The sequence below is a fragment of the Coenobita brevimanus genome, chromosome 91 (assembly GCF_032717465.1).
Source record: "Coenobita brevimanus isolate Jiangsu-jjx chromosome 91, ASM3271746v2, whole genome shotgun sequence".
Lineage (NCBI taxonomy): Eukaryota > Metazoa > Arthropoda > Malacostraca > Decapoda > Coenobitidae > Coenobita > Coenobita brevimanus.
In genome coordinates this window covers 32,666,200-32,683,193 of record NC_137044.1, presented here as the reverse complement: position 1 = coordinate 32,683,193, position 16,994 = coordinate 32,666,200, and the positions used below count along the sequence as shown (strand labels likewise).

Below are 16,994 nucleotides of genomic sequence, written 5' to 3'. Positions count from 1 at the left end.
TGAAGCCACCCATTAAAATTGTATTGTTACTTTTCTCTATCATTTTCTGTAAGTAGCTAGCCATGTCTGACAACATTTCTTGGTATTCATCATCACTCCATGCTCTTGTCTTAGGGGGAACATACACTACAGCCATATCTCTCTTGTTATTCTCTCCAGTTTCTAATTTCATATTTATCACTTCAGTCCTGCCTTCTCCCATTTCCACGGTATCTTCATTTATGTTGTTCTTCACTGCTATCATCACTCCTCCTCCCATTTTTTCTCTTCTGTCTCTTCTCCACAGTTTGTATTTACCATCTCGTATATGAACATCAATATCTTCTCTTAATTTGGTCTCTACAAAACACAAAACATCAGATTCATGTACCCTCAAAAAATCGTTGATTTCTAGCCTTGCCGATAATAAACTATCAGCATTAGTATATGGCACGTTCCAATGATTTCTGATGTTTTTTATACCCTCTTTTCTCCTTCTCTCCGACGGTACCACTTCCTTAATTTCTGATCCATGACTGTCCAATAAGACACTGTCTTCTCTTCCTCCGTTCTCTTTTCGTTTTTTTACCTTTGCTTCCTGTACCAACTCCTTTATCTTAGCTCTTTCTTCCTCATTTGCATCTCTCCTTATCCAAACATTTTTGAACCCTTCCTTGTCTGATAATTTCCATGTTCTACTGATAATTTTATTTACTGTTGCTTGGGACTTAAACTTTATCTTCAATGGCCTTGCCCCTCCTTCCTCTTACTTTCCTAACCTAAACACCTCTTCAATCTCTTCTTGAGCTTCGTGGTTTTCCTCCATGACTAGTGATATTATTTCTTTAACCTTCCTCAGTTCTTCTCTTTCTCTTTCTGATCTTATTGTCATACGTTTTTCTTTAACTCCTGAAATTATTATACATTTTTTCTTATCTGCTACATCTCTAACTAAAGATTTTCTACTTCTAAGTACCCTAACCACTTCCCTCTCCATTTTTTCCTTACTTTGTTGTTCTATAATCTGTTTCAAATTTACATTTCCTTCTTCCTGAATTTTCTTCCACCCCTTATGTTGCTCCTTGATTTCTTTAATGTGCTAGGCCTGTATTCTTGATTTAGATTCATACTTATCTAGTTTGTTTTTCATCCTATCCCTTTCTTCTTCTAACCTCTTATTTTCCCCCTTAAACTGATTTATTTTATTAGAGGCTGACTCATTGCTAACTTTTAATTCAGTAACTTCTCTTTCTTGTTCGTCACTACGTGTACGAATTTTTTCCAGTGTATTCCTTAAACTTTTGATCTCGTTATCCTGCTCTGTGGTCCGTTCCTGTAACTCTTTAATTACTGCCCATACCTTTTTTATCTCCTGGACATTCCTCTCCACTGTTTTCTCTACACCTTTCTATTCTTGTTTGGTTCAACTTAATACTTCCATTTCCCACATCCTCTTCACAGAAGCCCTCGAATTCTCTCTTGCCACTTGTAAACATTTCACCGTCCACCATGATTCAACCATATGGAGACTATTTTCACTATATCGTGTTGGCAATAGCCAACACCTACTTTCGTCATAAGATGATCCACCGGTATACATGGAGAGTAATGAGGAGGATGGATGGTGAACTTGCTGAACGAAAGGCAATGATAGACCACGTGTGTGTGGATGAGCGAATGAGAAGACAAGTGTTGGATGCAAGAGTGTGGAGAGGGTGGGGGAATGGAGTCTCGGACCATCACTTAGTGATGGCCAAGGTAGAGCTGCAAAGAAAGTGGTTGAGGAGACGAAGGGGAAGACAGGAGGAAGCAGCTCCTGTCAGAAGAGTGGAGAAATTGCAAGATAGTGAGAAAATGACAAGAGTATAAGAGCATAGTGGAAGAAAGATTGGGAAGGTATGAGCTAGAGCAGATGGACGGGGTGGAAGACGTATGTAAGATATTCATGGAAGAGATAGGCGCAGCGTGTGAGGCGGTTTGTGGAGTTAGGAGGATATGCAAGGGTGTGCAAGGGACAGCATGGTGGAATGATGAGGTGAAACGAGCTGTGGAACAAAAGAAGAAGGCATATAGTGAATGGTTAGTGAGTAGAGGTAGGGGAGAAGATGAGAGAGAGAAGAGAGAGGTATATGTAAGCAGGAGAAGGGAGGTTAAGAGACTGGTGAAGGAGAGTAGGAAGAAAGTGGATGAAGAGTTTGGGAGGAATCTGAGTGTGAAATGGAGGGAGAGTAAGAAATTGTTTTGGAAGGAGGTAAAGAAAGTAAGGCAGTGTGAAAGGGGAAATAGTAGGGGAGTGAAAGATAGGAATAATAGATTGTTGGTGGAGAAGAGAGAGATATTGGGGAGATGGAAGGAGCACTTTGAGGATTTGTTGAATGTAGAGAGTGAGAGCAGTGCGAGTATAAATGGTTGGCGAATGGTTGGGAGAAGAAGAGATGAGAGGAGGGAGGAAGAGATCAGTAGGGCGATGAAGAAGATTAAGTTGGGAAAGGCCCCAGGAATTGATGGAGTGTGTGGTGAAATGCTTAGGTATGGGGGTGAGATTGTTGTGGAGTGGATATGGAAGTTGTGTAGATTGGCTTGGGAAGAGGGAAGGGTTCCAGAGGACTGGAAATCAGGTGTAATTGTTCCTTTATACAAAGGAAAAGGGGAGAGAGAAGTATGTGGTAACCATAGGGGTATTTGCCTTCTTAGTGTGACTGGTAAAATAAATGGTAGAATACTCATTGATAGGGTTAGGCATATGACAGAGGAGCTAGTTGGAGAAGAACAAGGGGGATTTAGGAAGGGAGAAGGGTGTGTAGATCAGATATTTGTTCTAAGATGTTTAGTGGAGAAGTATCTAGAGAAGGGAAGGAAAGTGTATGCTGCCTTCATGGATTTGGAGAAAGCTTATGACAGAATAGATAGGCAAGGTATGTGGAAGGTATTAAGAATATATGGAGTGGAGGGGAAATTATTGAGTGCTGTGAAGAGTATGTACGAGGGAGCTAGGGCTACGATGTGAGTGGATGGTGAGCTGAGTGAGTTCTTTGATTTCAATGTGGGACTGAAACAGGGTTGTGTGATGTCTCCATGCCTGTTTAATATATACATGGATGGGGTTGTAAAGGAGGTGCAAGGTAGGGCAGTGGATGTGGGGCTGGCCCTAATGAATGAGGGTGAGATTTGGAAGCTTCTGGTGTTGCTGTTTGCTGTTGATACAGTATTGTTGAGTGAAGATGAATGGGAGTTGCAAGGTTTGGTGAATGAATTTGGGACAGTGTGTAGGAGGAGGAAGCTGAAAGTTAATGTAAACAAAAGTAAAGTTATGGTGTTTGAGAGGAATGAAGTCACAGAGTGTGCAGTGAGGTTGGATGGTGAGGATATGGAGAATGTGAGTGCATTCAAGTACTTGGGTAGTGTGATGAGTAAGGATGGAACTTTGGGGGATGAAGTGTGTGAAAGGGTACAGCAGGGAAGGAAGGTTGTTGGTACACTGAAAGCAGTGATGAGAAATAGGGAGATGAGTATGGAAGTTAAGAAGTCACTGCATGATAGTATTGTGATCCCTACCCTGACGTATGGAAGCGAGGCGTGGACCTTGCAAGAGGGGAACAAGTCAAGAGTGAGAGCAGTGGAAATGAGTTACTTGAGAGGAGCATGTGGAGTGACGTGGAGGGACAGGTTGACGAATGAAGAAGTGAAGGAACGTTGTGGGGTAGATGTGGATGTGGTTGAGAAGATTAGGAGAAATACACTGAGGTGGTTTGGACATGTGGAGAGAATGGAGAATGAAAGACTGACTAAGAGGGTGTATGTAGGTGAGGTGGAGGGATGGAGTTGAGAGGTATATGAGGGAGGGCGGGGTGAGTTGGGGGGAGGGTAGTCAAATGGTGGGTGACAGAGCGACTTGGAGGTGTTTTGCGGGATTAGGGCGTCGGGCTATAGATAGATAGATAGATAGTGGTCTTTTTGTGAGCGAAACCGCAATTTTTTTTACTACTGTCCGACGGGACCACCACTCACGCACTCATTAACATGATCACAGGTTCAGGTTCAGGTTAGTTTGAGGTATATAGCCTTTCCAACGGCACACTTCTTCACTTCTCTATGTTTCTGATTTATTTTCTTTCAGTTCCTTTTCTCTCTTTTTCCACATATCATACAGTTGTTCTTTCTTTTTTCAGTATTCTCTGCTTGGAATAAAAACTGTCTGATCACCAGTTCTTCGTCTTCTATTCTGGGTCTCTGTAGCTCTACTATACTGTTTCTCACTTACTGTAAACTAGGGCAAAATAGTATAAAATGGGGCAGGTTTTCTTCTTCTACCTGGCGCAGCTTACATATTGTACATTCTCCTTGGTGCCTCTTTGTGTTCTGGAGGGGTAAGCAGTTACTTCTAGCTCTATACCATATTACTGAAGATGGTCTGTTATCGTAACATGTTTCTTCTTTTATTTCTTCCTTCCACTTTCTATATATCACTAATGATGCTTTACTTTTCATCTCTTCTTTCCACTTTATTGTATCTTTCTCTCTAATTCTTTGTTTTATTTCCACTACTTTAATCTTTTTCAGGTTTCTATTTTCTATCCCACTTTCTTCCTTATATTTAAGTGATATTTTTCTCCACTGGTTTTTCTGGTCCTCTTTTACTGCAGCCCATATTTTTTCCAATAGTTCATTTCCTCTTTCTTCTATATTCTTTATATATTTTATCCTCCCTTCCATAATTCTTGATTTCATATTAGAAATACCTATTTCTCCTCTCATTGAGCACACTGTTGCATTTCTTGGAGCTCCCAGAATCTGTCTACACATGCTGTTTTCTATTTTCTGCATTTTTTCTCTCTCTCCCTCTGTTATATTTATTACATTACTAGCATACAGTATTGCTGGGAGTGCTATGCTTTTCCAAAACGTTTTTCCAATTAATAATTTATTGCTGCTCTTACTTATAATTGGGTATACTATATTTGCCATTTTCTGCATTTTTTCAATCATTTTCTGCTTGTGGGTTTTAAACATGTTCCTTTTATCTTCTATTATCACACCTAGGTAACGTATATTTTCTTTTACTTGTATGCCAGCAATTTCATCTGGTTTTTCCTTCATATTATACATTATTACATCACTTTTTTCTTTGTTTATTTCCAAGCCACATTTTTCTCCAGTTTCATGTAAGCCAAGAAACCATTTACAGCGCTGGGTGGTAACCATATAACCAGAACATACATGCTCCCTACGTGTCAGCCAGTGGGTTGGTGGAGGGTTAGTGCCCCTCCCTGTAAAACAAAGTAACTCAAAGTCAAATGACCACCCCTTACGGGATTATGGCGTCTGGCAATAGATAGGTAGATTTTTCTCCGACTTCCGTTAGAATTCTTATGCTTCTTTCCGCTTCTTCCACTGATGGACTCAACAGCCACCCGTCATCTGCATAGAATAGTGTACATATCCTGAACAGCTCATTTTCAAAACCACATCCTCTGCTTTCTAGTTCTTTCATAATTATGTAAGTGAGTATTTTGAAAAGCGTTGTCTACCCTGTACATCCTTGCCTGATACCACTGGTTACTGTTATTTCTTTGTTCACATCCTTTTCTACTTTTGTTATGATCTTATCATCTTTATAAATCTCTTTTATTGCATCTATTACTGTCGGATGTACTTTGTATTCCATCAATGCTTTAATTAACGCCTCTCTTTTTACTGAGTCATATGCTTTTCTAAAATCCACAGCCATTACTATCATTGCTTTCTTCATTTTTAAGCATTCCTGTACACAATATTGCAGTATAAATAAATTGTCTTCCACTCTACCTCCTTTAGTGAAGCCTGCTTGTGTTTCTCTTATTTCATTATTCATCTCTAGGTGATTTTCAATATCTTCCTTTAACAGAGACATGAAATTTTTATATGAAATGTTTGACAGAGCTATTGGTCTAAGATCCTTAACTGTATTGTTACTCTTTTTCTCTATATTTTTATTTTAGATGCTTTCCACTCCTCTGGTTTATCCTCCTTCTCTAGTGCTTTTTCATAACACTGTGTAATTTTCTCTAAGCATCTTTCACATTTTACTAAGGCCTTGTAAATTCTGGTTTTAGGTTATAGGGTCTCGCTGCATTCTTGTTTTTCATCTCTGTTACCACTTTTCTCACCCTGTCTCTTATTATTTCTCCACGATCCAGGAAGAGCTCCATCTCTGTTGGCAACCTGTGTGTGTGTGTACCTCACTAGTAAATTTTCTTCAGAATGAATTGGAAAGACTGTTGTTTCTTTGACTTTATATTCAAGCCAATATTCTGGTTGGTTTGGGAGGCTGTATTAACATCTCTTCCATTCTTTAATTTTTTATATTAATATTTTCTTGTAGGTTATTTATGCAAACTATAACAAAGCTATAAATAACAGAGTCTTTGAGGTATAATAGGTAACTAAGGAAGAGGCACTATTGTTGTTTTGCTTTCATATGAGAAAGATCCTTAACCATTTTCAGCTAAGTTTATGACCAAGTGTAGTCAGAGTAGAGGGTCAGTTTGACAAGTAACCAAGGAGACTGATTACTACCTCTTCATTAAGGCTTATCAAATTTTATGCAGTATGAACAACTTTTCAAGCTGTGAAAGTGGCTCAGACCCTCATGACAACAAACAATGAGATTATTGTAAATCATGTGTACTGGCCTAGACAACCATGTTCATTGTTGACCAGTACATACTATACCGTATCGTTTATAAAGGCTCCAGCATGCTTGCATGTGTCAGCTTTGGTCACCTACTGGCAGCTCTTCACACTGCTTGATCTCTGGCAGCCTCTTTATTCAGTCCCTTAGCCATGGGGTCACACTTGAGACCTCATCCCCGGTCTTTTTTTTTGGTGTGCCTCTCACAGCTGTACCTCTGATGTTCACACCTCTTACTTTGAGCACCCAGTAGTAATCCTCCATCTTCTCCACATGCCCAAACCATCGCAATGTACCTATCCTTATAATGACACCAATACACCCAGCCCCATCCTTCCTTTTACCTCCATAGCAGTGTTTCTTAACCTTTTCCGACCTCAGCACCCCCTGCAGTAAGGCCACACAGTCCAAAAGTTGCAACACTGCTACAGTTACTACACTACTACAAGGATAAAGTAAAATGAAGTACTCCTTGACAATTCATTTTATACATTCTCCAAAAATAAAATATCAATGATGCCAATTGTAAGCAAAATCAATATACACTGTATGTTGCATTTTCCAACACCCCCTAAAATTGACTTCAGCACCCCAGGTTATGAAACGCTGCTCTATAGTCATAAACCTATGCCCGCTGCTCTATAGTCATAAAGCTATGCCCCCCAGGCACTACACATCCATCTAATCATTGTTGTTTATGTATGTTTCAGCCCATGAATATCCTCTTCCATTACTGCCAAGGTTTCATTACCATACAGCATTACACTCCTAAAACATGCCACATACAAAACTCCCTTAGCATGGAGGGAGAGCTCTCTCAATGTCAGGAGAGGCAACAGCTCTCTGAGATTCCTCCAGCCACTCCTTGCCCTAGCCATAGAGCTAGCTCCAGCCCCACCTCCAGCACATAAATGTCCCTCAAGTAAGGAAACTCTTCTACACTCCCGAGAAACTCACCAGCTACATCAATCCTCTCAAGCCTGACAGTCTCTTCCAGTTCTCCTGACACCCCCACACACGAAATCAGCATTATTTCATAGTCTAATACCACTACATCACTCATGCACCCACTTATCATAGTTACTGCACAAGATGGAGTTACTTCCCACACCCCTGTAGCAAACCACACATGGCCACTTACCCTCTGCTTTGACAGTATTGCCACCATCCCTAGATATCATCACTTTTATATTATTCACACTTACTCTCAAACCCTTGTGTCCCATTCTGTCTCTCCACTTCCTAAATCTTTCACCCACCTCCCTTGCATTCTCTGCAATCAACACCACTCATCAGCATACAACTCTCCCATGGGAGTCCATTTCTGAAGTCGTGAGAGAGTTTCAAGCACCATGACAAACAATAAGGGGCTCAAGACTGACCCCTGATACACACCAGCTTTCATGGAAAACTCATCACTCATATTTCCATTCACACTAACCTGGGCATGAACATCCGCATACATAGCCATAACCACTCTAACCAACCACTCTTTGATCCCAAGCTTTCTCACTGCTGACTTCATCATCTCCCTAGGGACTCTGTCAAAGGCCTTCTCCAGATCAGCAAAAACAAAGTTCAGCTCCTTTTTCTTTCCTATATGTTTTTCCTTAAGTCAGACAATGAATATGGAATCAGTGGTCCCTTTGCCTGTCATGAACCCACACAGCATCACATCAATATTCATTCTTTCCTTAATCACACCTTATTGGACTTTTCATTACCATCATTATCAGGTCCAAAATTTTGTGCCTCTAATTTCCTCTTTCCAGGGCATCACCCTTCCCCTTGTACACATTCACAGTCACACTTTCCAGTCAGTCATCTGGGACAACACACTCATATATTTAACCATATTTATCAAATCTATAACTAACCCCGACTCCTATGTCTCCTGAAGCCTTCAGCATTTCAGCAATCAATCCAGACACACCTGCTACCTTCCTCAACTGCATCCTGCCAGTTGCCTTGCTAATATTAGCAGCAACCCTTAAAGGCCAAGGGCCAAACAGTGGATCCATTGACTCCAATTCTTCCCAGTCAAAACTCATTCAGCAACCAGTTATAATGCTCTCATCAGGTGCCTTTAATACCCTCACAATCCATCACTATTTTTCCTTCATCATTCTTCACACATTGCTCACCTATGATATCCCTGTTTTCCCTCCTCATCTGATTTGCCACCTTAAATACCATATTCTTCCATTCAGCAGTATCCAGTAGAAGTCTTTGAGACTCGGAATTTGCCCTGTATACCTCCTTGTAGCCCTATGCATGGCAACCAAGTATTTCTCTGTTATCATCCCTTCTCCTGGAAAAGCTTTCTTTTTTCCATAACTGCGGCTTCTACTCCCTTATCCCACCACCATGTTACCTTAAGTTGTGGAAGACCCCTTGTCCTTCCACACACTGAATCAGTAACTCTCAGGAGATTGTTCTTGAGCGCTCTGTACTCTTCGTTAACACTTTTTTCAACAACACCCCATTCAGTCACAACTCTATGTATCTCGCTATGGAAGGCATCCCTTACTGCTTGGTTTCTCAACTTCCATGTGTGTAGGTCCTCTTCTTCACCACCTGCTCCAGAAGCACCATGTCACAGATCATTGATTTGTGTTGTTTCACACACTCTTTTCTGCCTATAACTTTGACATCCCCCATCAACCTCCTATCAGCCTTCCTGACCAGGAAATACAGTAGTCAGTCTGGCCACTATTTCTCCCAAACTCATCTTTAATCAACCTACTCTCTCTTTTCCTAAAATGTGTGTTGCACACAATCATGTTCATTACCTCCCCAAATTTAAGTATCCTTTCCCCTTCCACAATTCTCATACCATCTGTGCATCCTTGAGCTGCTTCCCATGACAGTTAAGTCCCCTTCCAAAACTACAGTCTCATCATCCCCCATACGGTACCACTTACCATAAGTATCAAGTCGTCCCAGAATCTGTCTTTTCCTGTATCATCCAAGGTGGGGAGAATTAGAGACCAAACTCCCTTTTATTGTTTTCTGATAAACTCTGTTCTTTCCATTATACCAGTTTCTGAAATACAGTGCTTTATCGGGGACCAAAATGCCACGCAATAGACAAATATTATGTAGTATATTTACCCATTTTACTCTAACTTAGCCCAAAATTGTCATCTCTCCGTCTTCAATATACACTGAGTTGTAACTGGAGATTAGTGCTAAAATATGGTGCAAGTCATGAAGAGATACTGTGGACAGGATGTAGAGCCACAGTATTGTCTTGTTTTGCCACTGAGCTCTGTGAAATAAACTGTAAAAGGATAAAACTCTGGGCCAACTTAAGGTAAAACAACCATAGTAGTACAGTAATGAGGCTAGTGATCTATTTTACTTCATGAATTCACTCAACAGACTGGGGAAGACTTTGTGTCAGACAACGATGAGAAGAGGCTGATTTCCCCAGATGACAGCATCAATTTGCCTGGCACCCCATCAGTGTTCATGAATGAGGCAGATGAGGCCAAGGAGGACAACGCTGGTGAGGATTCTTTACTTTTGATCTGTTTGTTTGGTGATGTAATACAGTAGTTAGAATGACCCAGACAGAGTGACAGCCTTGCATAAGATCAGTTGCCATGAGTTATTTGGAAGCCTACTGAATATACAGGGAATCCAGAGACCTGATGAGCAAGTTCTGGAGGTGATTCTAAAGCTTATATATTTATTTATTTTTTTGTAAAAAATGTTATACAGTATAAACGGGTTCAGTTCTCAGCGGTTATGGATCCACAATTACGGATGTTCTCATTGGCAAAAATGGTCTCCATCATAATTCACCCACTTGGTAAGGTATTTGAAACTTTAATTAATAAGCATATTGTTAAACATCTTGAATCCAACAACTTAATTAGTGACAGACAATACGGTTTTTGCCACGAAAGATCCACCATTGACATACTCAATCTCTTAACTCATACCATCCATCAATCAATTGATCTTTTTGGAGAAACTCATGCAGTAGCTCTTGATATCTCTAAAGCTTTCGACAGAGTATGGCACCGTTCCCTGCTGTCCAAACTCCCTTGCTATGGACTAACGTCTTTTGTTCCTTTGATTTCTTCTTATCTTAGTGACAGGAAAATAAGAGTAAAAGTAGATGATGTATATTCGAATTTCCACTCAATTAACGCCGGCGTGCCGCAGGGATCAGTTCTGGCGCCAACCCTATTTCTGGTTCATATTAATGATCTCTTATCTGTCACTCACAATCCCGTTCACTCATGTGCAGATGACTCAACACTACATAGTTCATTCACACTCAGACATCCATTTACAAAGTCTAATATCTCTACCTCTCAACTTAGTACAGCCATCTCCATAAATCAAGATCTAGCTACAATCAGTGAATGGGGACAAAACAACCTTGTCTCTTTTAATGCTAGTAAAACTAAATATATACAGTTTACTAATAGACAGATATTGCCAGATTCGTACATTACCTTCAGTGCTACTAATATTCCCATCTCCAAAAGTATTGAAATTCTTGGTGTCTCACTTAACAGTGCCCTCAGCTGGACCCCTCATGTCAGATCACTTGCTAAGGCCGCCTCAAGGAAACTTGGATTATTGTACAGAGTCTGTAACTTCTTCACCGATGAGCAGTTAGCTATAATTTATAAGAGTCATGTGCGCTCTCAGCTTGAATATTGCTCACCCTTGTGGAATGGTTGTGGAGAGGTTGCATTGAGACAACTAGACAAAATTCAGAATAAAGCTGTTAGAATCATTAACAACCCTGCCATTACATATAAACTACCTTCCCTGCAAGTAAGAAGGAATGTTGCCTCCCTTGCATTATTTTACAGATATTTTTTTGGCAAGTGCTCAGACGAGGTTGCGTCCATGGTGCTGCCTCTCCATGCCTTCCCTCGTGCTACACGGGCATCTGGTAGCGCTCATGACTGGAATGTCACTCAACCATACTGCAGAACTTCTGCCTATCAGAATTCTTTCATTCCCTGAACTGCATCTCTCTGGAACTCGCTTCCCCAGAGTTGTTTTCCTCCAAATTTCAACCCACAGCTGTTCAAGTCTAACTGTTACAGATATTTTATGAATGGAGAACACCAGTAGTCTGGTGTATGGATTATTTTTTTTTCCCCCATTTGTTTTTCCTTCCTCCGTTCTGTTATTTAAAAAAAAAAAAAAAAAAAAAAAACTTGGTAGCTCCTTAACCCCTTAACCACGAGGCGTCACTTTCGTGATGCTCGGGAGCAAGGGATCATACCACGGGGCATCACGTTTGTGATTCTGTGTTATTTTGAATTCGCTCGGGCTTTCAAGTGTGGTTTATATCATCTATCAGCACTGTCATCTGTACTACCCCTGGGGGTAGGGGGGTTTTCAAGAATACTCCCCCAGTATCCCTGCTTGTCGTAAAAGGTAACTAAAAGGGTTGGCGGAGGGTTAGTGCCCCTCCCCGGAAAACAACTAACTAAAAAAACAAACAAGAAGCCTCGGACAAGGACTGACCAAACGATGACGACCCAGGACCGGACAAAGGACTTGGTAATGAGTACATGGAATGTAAGAGGAGCGAATGATGAGGTGAAAGAGAGAGAGATTGTCCAGGTGCTTGAGGGTGCGAAAGTGGATGTATGTGGAATAACTGAAACAAAATGGAGAGGAGAAAGTGTGAGAGAATGGGAGTATGGATGGGGTATATGTGCAGGAGTAGATGAGAATGAGAGGGCAAAGGAAGGAGTGTGTATAGTTGTGAGTAAAAGATGGAAGAAGAGCATAAGACAGTATGGATCAGTTGGGTCAAGGATTGTGTGGGTAAAGTTGAAAGTTAGAATACAAATGTGGGCGATTGTGTGTGTGTATGCACCAACGCAAGATCGTGCTAGAAGAGTGAGAGAAGAGTTCTGGACAAATGTGGAAATGTGCATGGAAAAGTTTGGAAGGAATGAGAGAGTGTTTTTGATTGGTGATATGAATGGTAAAGTTGGTAATGTGAAGGTGGATGGAATAGTTGATGAGTGGGGTGTGCCTGCCGAGATAGATGAGAATGGGAGTGCGTTAGTGGACATTTGTGCTGGGAGGGGGTTGGTGATAGCCAATACCCTCTCCAGGCATAAAATGATCCACAGGTATACATGGCGAGTGATGAGAAGGGTGGGTGGTGAACTGAATGAAAGGAAGGCAATGATTGATTATGTGTGTGTGGATGAAAGGATGCGAAGATGTGTAAAGGATGCAAGAGTGTATAGAGGTTGGGGAGTGGACTTTCTGACCACTACTTGGTGGTGGCCAGAATTAGGATGCAAGTGAGATGGAGGAATAGAAGAAGGGAAAGACGAGAGGAAGGAGTAGTTGCAAGGAGAGTGGGAAGGTTACAAGAGGATGAGAAAAAGGCAGAGTATAAGAGAGAAGTGGAGGAACGATTGGGCAAATATGAATTGGAGCAGATGGGAGACGTGGAAGGTGTGTGTAAGATATTTACAGAAGAAATATGTGCAGCATGTGATGTGGTGTGTGGAAGGAAGAGAAGGCGGAGGGGGGTACAAGGAACAGCGTGGTGGACTGAAGAGGTGAAACAGGCTGTGGCACAGAAGAAGAAAGCATACAATGAATGGGTGAGAAATAAGGGCGTGGAAGAAGTTGAGAGGCGGAAGAGAGAGTTATATGTGGAAAGGAAGAGAGAGGTGAAAAGATTAGTAAGAGAGAGTAAGAAGAGAGTGGATGAGGAATTTGGAAGGAATTTGAGTGTAAAGTGGAGGGACTGTAAGAAAATGTTCTGGAGAGAAGTGAAAAGAGTAAGACAGGGTGGAAGTGAAGTTAGCAGGAGAGTGAAAGATAAAAATGGTAGATTACTAGTGGAGAAGGGAGAAAAAGTGAGCAGATGGAGAGAACACTTTAAGGAATTGTTGAACGTAGAGGATGGAAGTAATGCAAGTATAAGTGGCTGGGGAATGGCTGGGAGAAGGAGGGAGGTGAGAAGACAGGAAGAAATCAGTAGGATAGAAGTTGTGGAAGCAATGAAGAAAGTTAAATTGGGGAAAGCCCCAGGAATTGATGGAGTGTGTGGTGAAATGCTGAAGCATGGGGGAGAGATAGTAGTAGAATGGATGTGGAAGATGTGCAGATTGGCCTGGGAGGAAGGTAGAGTCCCAGAGGATTGGAAGTCAGGTATAATTATTCCCTTGTACAAAGGATGTGGTGTGTGGAAGGAAGAGAAGACGGAGGGGGGTGCAGGGAACAGCGTGGTGGACTGAAGAGGTGAAACAGGCAGTGGCACAAAAGAAGAAAGCATACAATGAATGGATGAGAAATAGGGGCGTGGAAGAAGTTGAGAGGCGGAAGAGAGAGTTGTATGCGGAAAGGAAGAGAGAGGTGAAAAGATTAGTAAGAGAGAGTAAGGAGAGAGTGGATGAGGAATTTGGAAGGAATTTGAGTGTAAAGTGGAGGGACTGTTAGAAAATGTTCTGGAGAGAAGTGAAAAGAGTAAGACAGGGTGGAAGTGAAGTTAGCAGGGGAGTGAAAGATAAAAATGGTAGATTACTAGTGGAGAACGGAGAAAAAGTGAGCAGATGGAGAGAACACTTTAAGGAATTGTTGAACGTAGAGGATGGAAGTAATGCGAGTATAAGTGGCTGGGGAATGGCTGGGAGAACTAGGGAGGTGAGAAGACAGGAAGAAATCAGTAGGATAGAAGTTGTGGAAGCAATGAAGAAAGTTAAATCGGGGAAAGCCCCAGGAATTGATGGAGTGTGTGGTGAAATGCTGAAGCATGGGGGAGAGATAGTAGTAGAATGGATGTGGAAGATGTGCAGATTGGCCTGGGAGGAAGGTAGAGTCCCGGAGGATTGGAAGTCAGGTATAATTATTCCCTTGTACAAAGGAAAAGGGGAAAAAGAAGTGTGTGGTAATCATAGGGGCATTTGTCTTCTTAGTATAATAGGAAAAGTGTATGGTAGGATACTTATAGACAGAGTTAGAGAAAGAACAGAGAAATTAGTTGGAGAAGAACAGGGAGGCTTTAGGAAGGGAAGAGGTTGTGTGGATCAGATATTCATTCTTAGATCTTTAGTGGAAAAGTTTCTAGAGAAGGGAAAGAAGTTGTATGCGGCTTTCATGGATTTGGAGAAAGCATATGACAGGGTGGATAGACAAGGATTGTGGAAAGTGTTAAGAATATATGGAGTAGATGGGAAGTTGTTGAATGCTGTGAAGAGTATGTACGATGGTGCGAAGGCTGCAGTGCGTGTGGATGGTGAACTAAGTGAATTTTTCTCTTGGAAAGTTGGTTTGAAACAGGGATGTGTCATGTCTCCATGGTTGTTCAATCTGTACATGGATGGGGTAATAAAAGAGGTACAAGGTAGGGTAGTGGATGTTGGAGTGGCCCTGGTGAGAGAGGATAGTGTTTGGAAACTCCCTGTACTGTTGTTTGCAGATGATACTGTGTTGTTGAGTGAAGACGAAGGGGAGCTGCAAGGCTTGGTGGATGAGTTTGGGAGAGTGTAAGAAACGGAACCTAAAGGTGAATGTAGGGAAGAGTAAAGTGATGGTCTTTGAGAGAGGTGAAGTCAGTGAATGTACAGCGAGGTTGGATGGTGAGGAATTGGAAAATGTGAGTACGTTTAAGTATTTGGGTAGTGTGATGAGTAAGGATGGAGGTTTGGAGGGTGAAGTGCTTGAAAGGGTACAGCAGGGAAGAAAGGTTGCTGGTTCCTTGAAAGCAGTGATAAGAAACAGGGAAGTGAGCATGGAAGTAAAAAAGTTACTACATGACAGTATTGTGATACCAACTCTAACATACGGAAGTGAAGCTTGGACATTGTTGGAAGGACACAAGTCAAGAGTGAGAGCAGTGGAAATGAGTTACCGTATTTCGCGGCATGTAAGACGCAGCATTGTGAAAGACGCACCCTAATTCTGGCAGGGCAGTTCTGTGAAAAAAAAGTTTGCCCCAACCAAGACTGCAGTAAGGTTTCTTGATAAGAGCCATTACCACACAGATACACACTCACCTTTCAGAATCTATTCATTACTGATCATCAGCCTTTGGTTTCTTTTTTTATATACAAAGAATGGTACAGGAAAAGAAAACAATGCCCCTTCTTGACAAAACGTGACTGATATGAGCCACTATCACTTAGATACAACACTCACCTTTCAGAATCTATTCAGTACTGCTCATCATCCTTTAGTTTCTTCTTTTATGTACAAAGAATGATACAGGAAAAGAGAAAACAAAACCCCATCTTAACAAAACGTGACTTCAAACCACGAGGCCATCTCAACTTTGTTGATAAAAATGTATCAGTAAACTGATTGGCCACCCCGTCTGGGATACATGGCGTCTGGCAATGAATGAATGAATGAGTAAACTGATCTAAACACTGTTTTTAATATTTTATGACTTTAAAACCACAAATGAAGTCAATAAACTCTATTCTTTCATTCACTGACGAAAACATAAAATACAATGAATGTTCACATCAGTTCATTTATCCTAAAAGAACCCCGTCATATTCCACACCTGTTACGGAATTTCCTCACATTGCCTTGACTCAAGCACAATATCAGACGACTACCATCATTAATCATGCACTCTAACTAACCTGTAATTACCTCCACAAATAATATAAAAAGGCAGCACTTGTAAATACACAAATTACAATGTTTTACAACCAAAGTTCAATATAGCAAGGCTGCTTGGGAACAGGATAGACAGCTGTTTTTACTCTCTTCTCTCAGTATCACTCCTTCACTGTCAGCTATGTTTGCCTTGCAGCATCAACAATTAAAAATGTATGCTTCACTGATCATATTTTACTATAAACATTCATTTCAAAACATACTATGGTGAAAACATCCATTGTTACACCTTAGTAACACTGCTGCCTCCCAGTCGCTAGACAGCAGTCTCTACCCCTTCCTCTCAGTATCACTTCCTCACTGTCAGCGATGTTTCCCTTGCAGCATCAACAGTTAAAAATACGTTCTTCACTGATCACAATTTACTAAAAACAGACATTCATCTCAAAACATGTTGAGAATGGTGAAACTATCTCTTAGCAACACTGCTGCATCCCAAGCGCTAGACAACTGGCTCAACCCTCTTCTCCCAGTATCACTCCCTTACTGTCAGCTGTTTTCCTTGCAGCATCAACAATTAAAAATGCATATTTCTCTTACCAGAATTTGCTAAAAACAGACATCCATCTCAAAACATTCGAGTACTGTGAAAACATCCATTTTTGGTCTTAACACTGCTGCCTCCTAGTCGCTATAGTACACACGCACACATGTACACACCACATGCAACATTCGCTCACCTCTAAAACATTTACATCAGTCCGTT

General features: G+C 41.2%; 1 protein-coding gene across 1 annotated transcript in view; it reads left to right on the top strand.

The window, feature by feature from the left end:
- Positions 1 to 16,994, top strand: part of LOC145411874 (bestrophin-2-like) — a 285,723-nt gene that overhangs the window by 203,371 nt on the left and 65,358 nt on the right. The window contains exon 13 of the mRNA XM_080281833.1: positions 10,034 to 10,160. Coding sequence (XP_080137959.1) covers positions 10,034 to 10,160 — 127 coding nt within the window. The remainder of the gene's footprint in view (positions 1 to 10,033; positions 10,161 to 16,994) is intronic.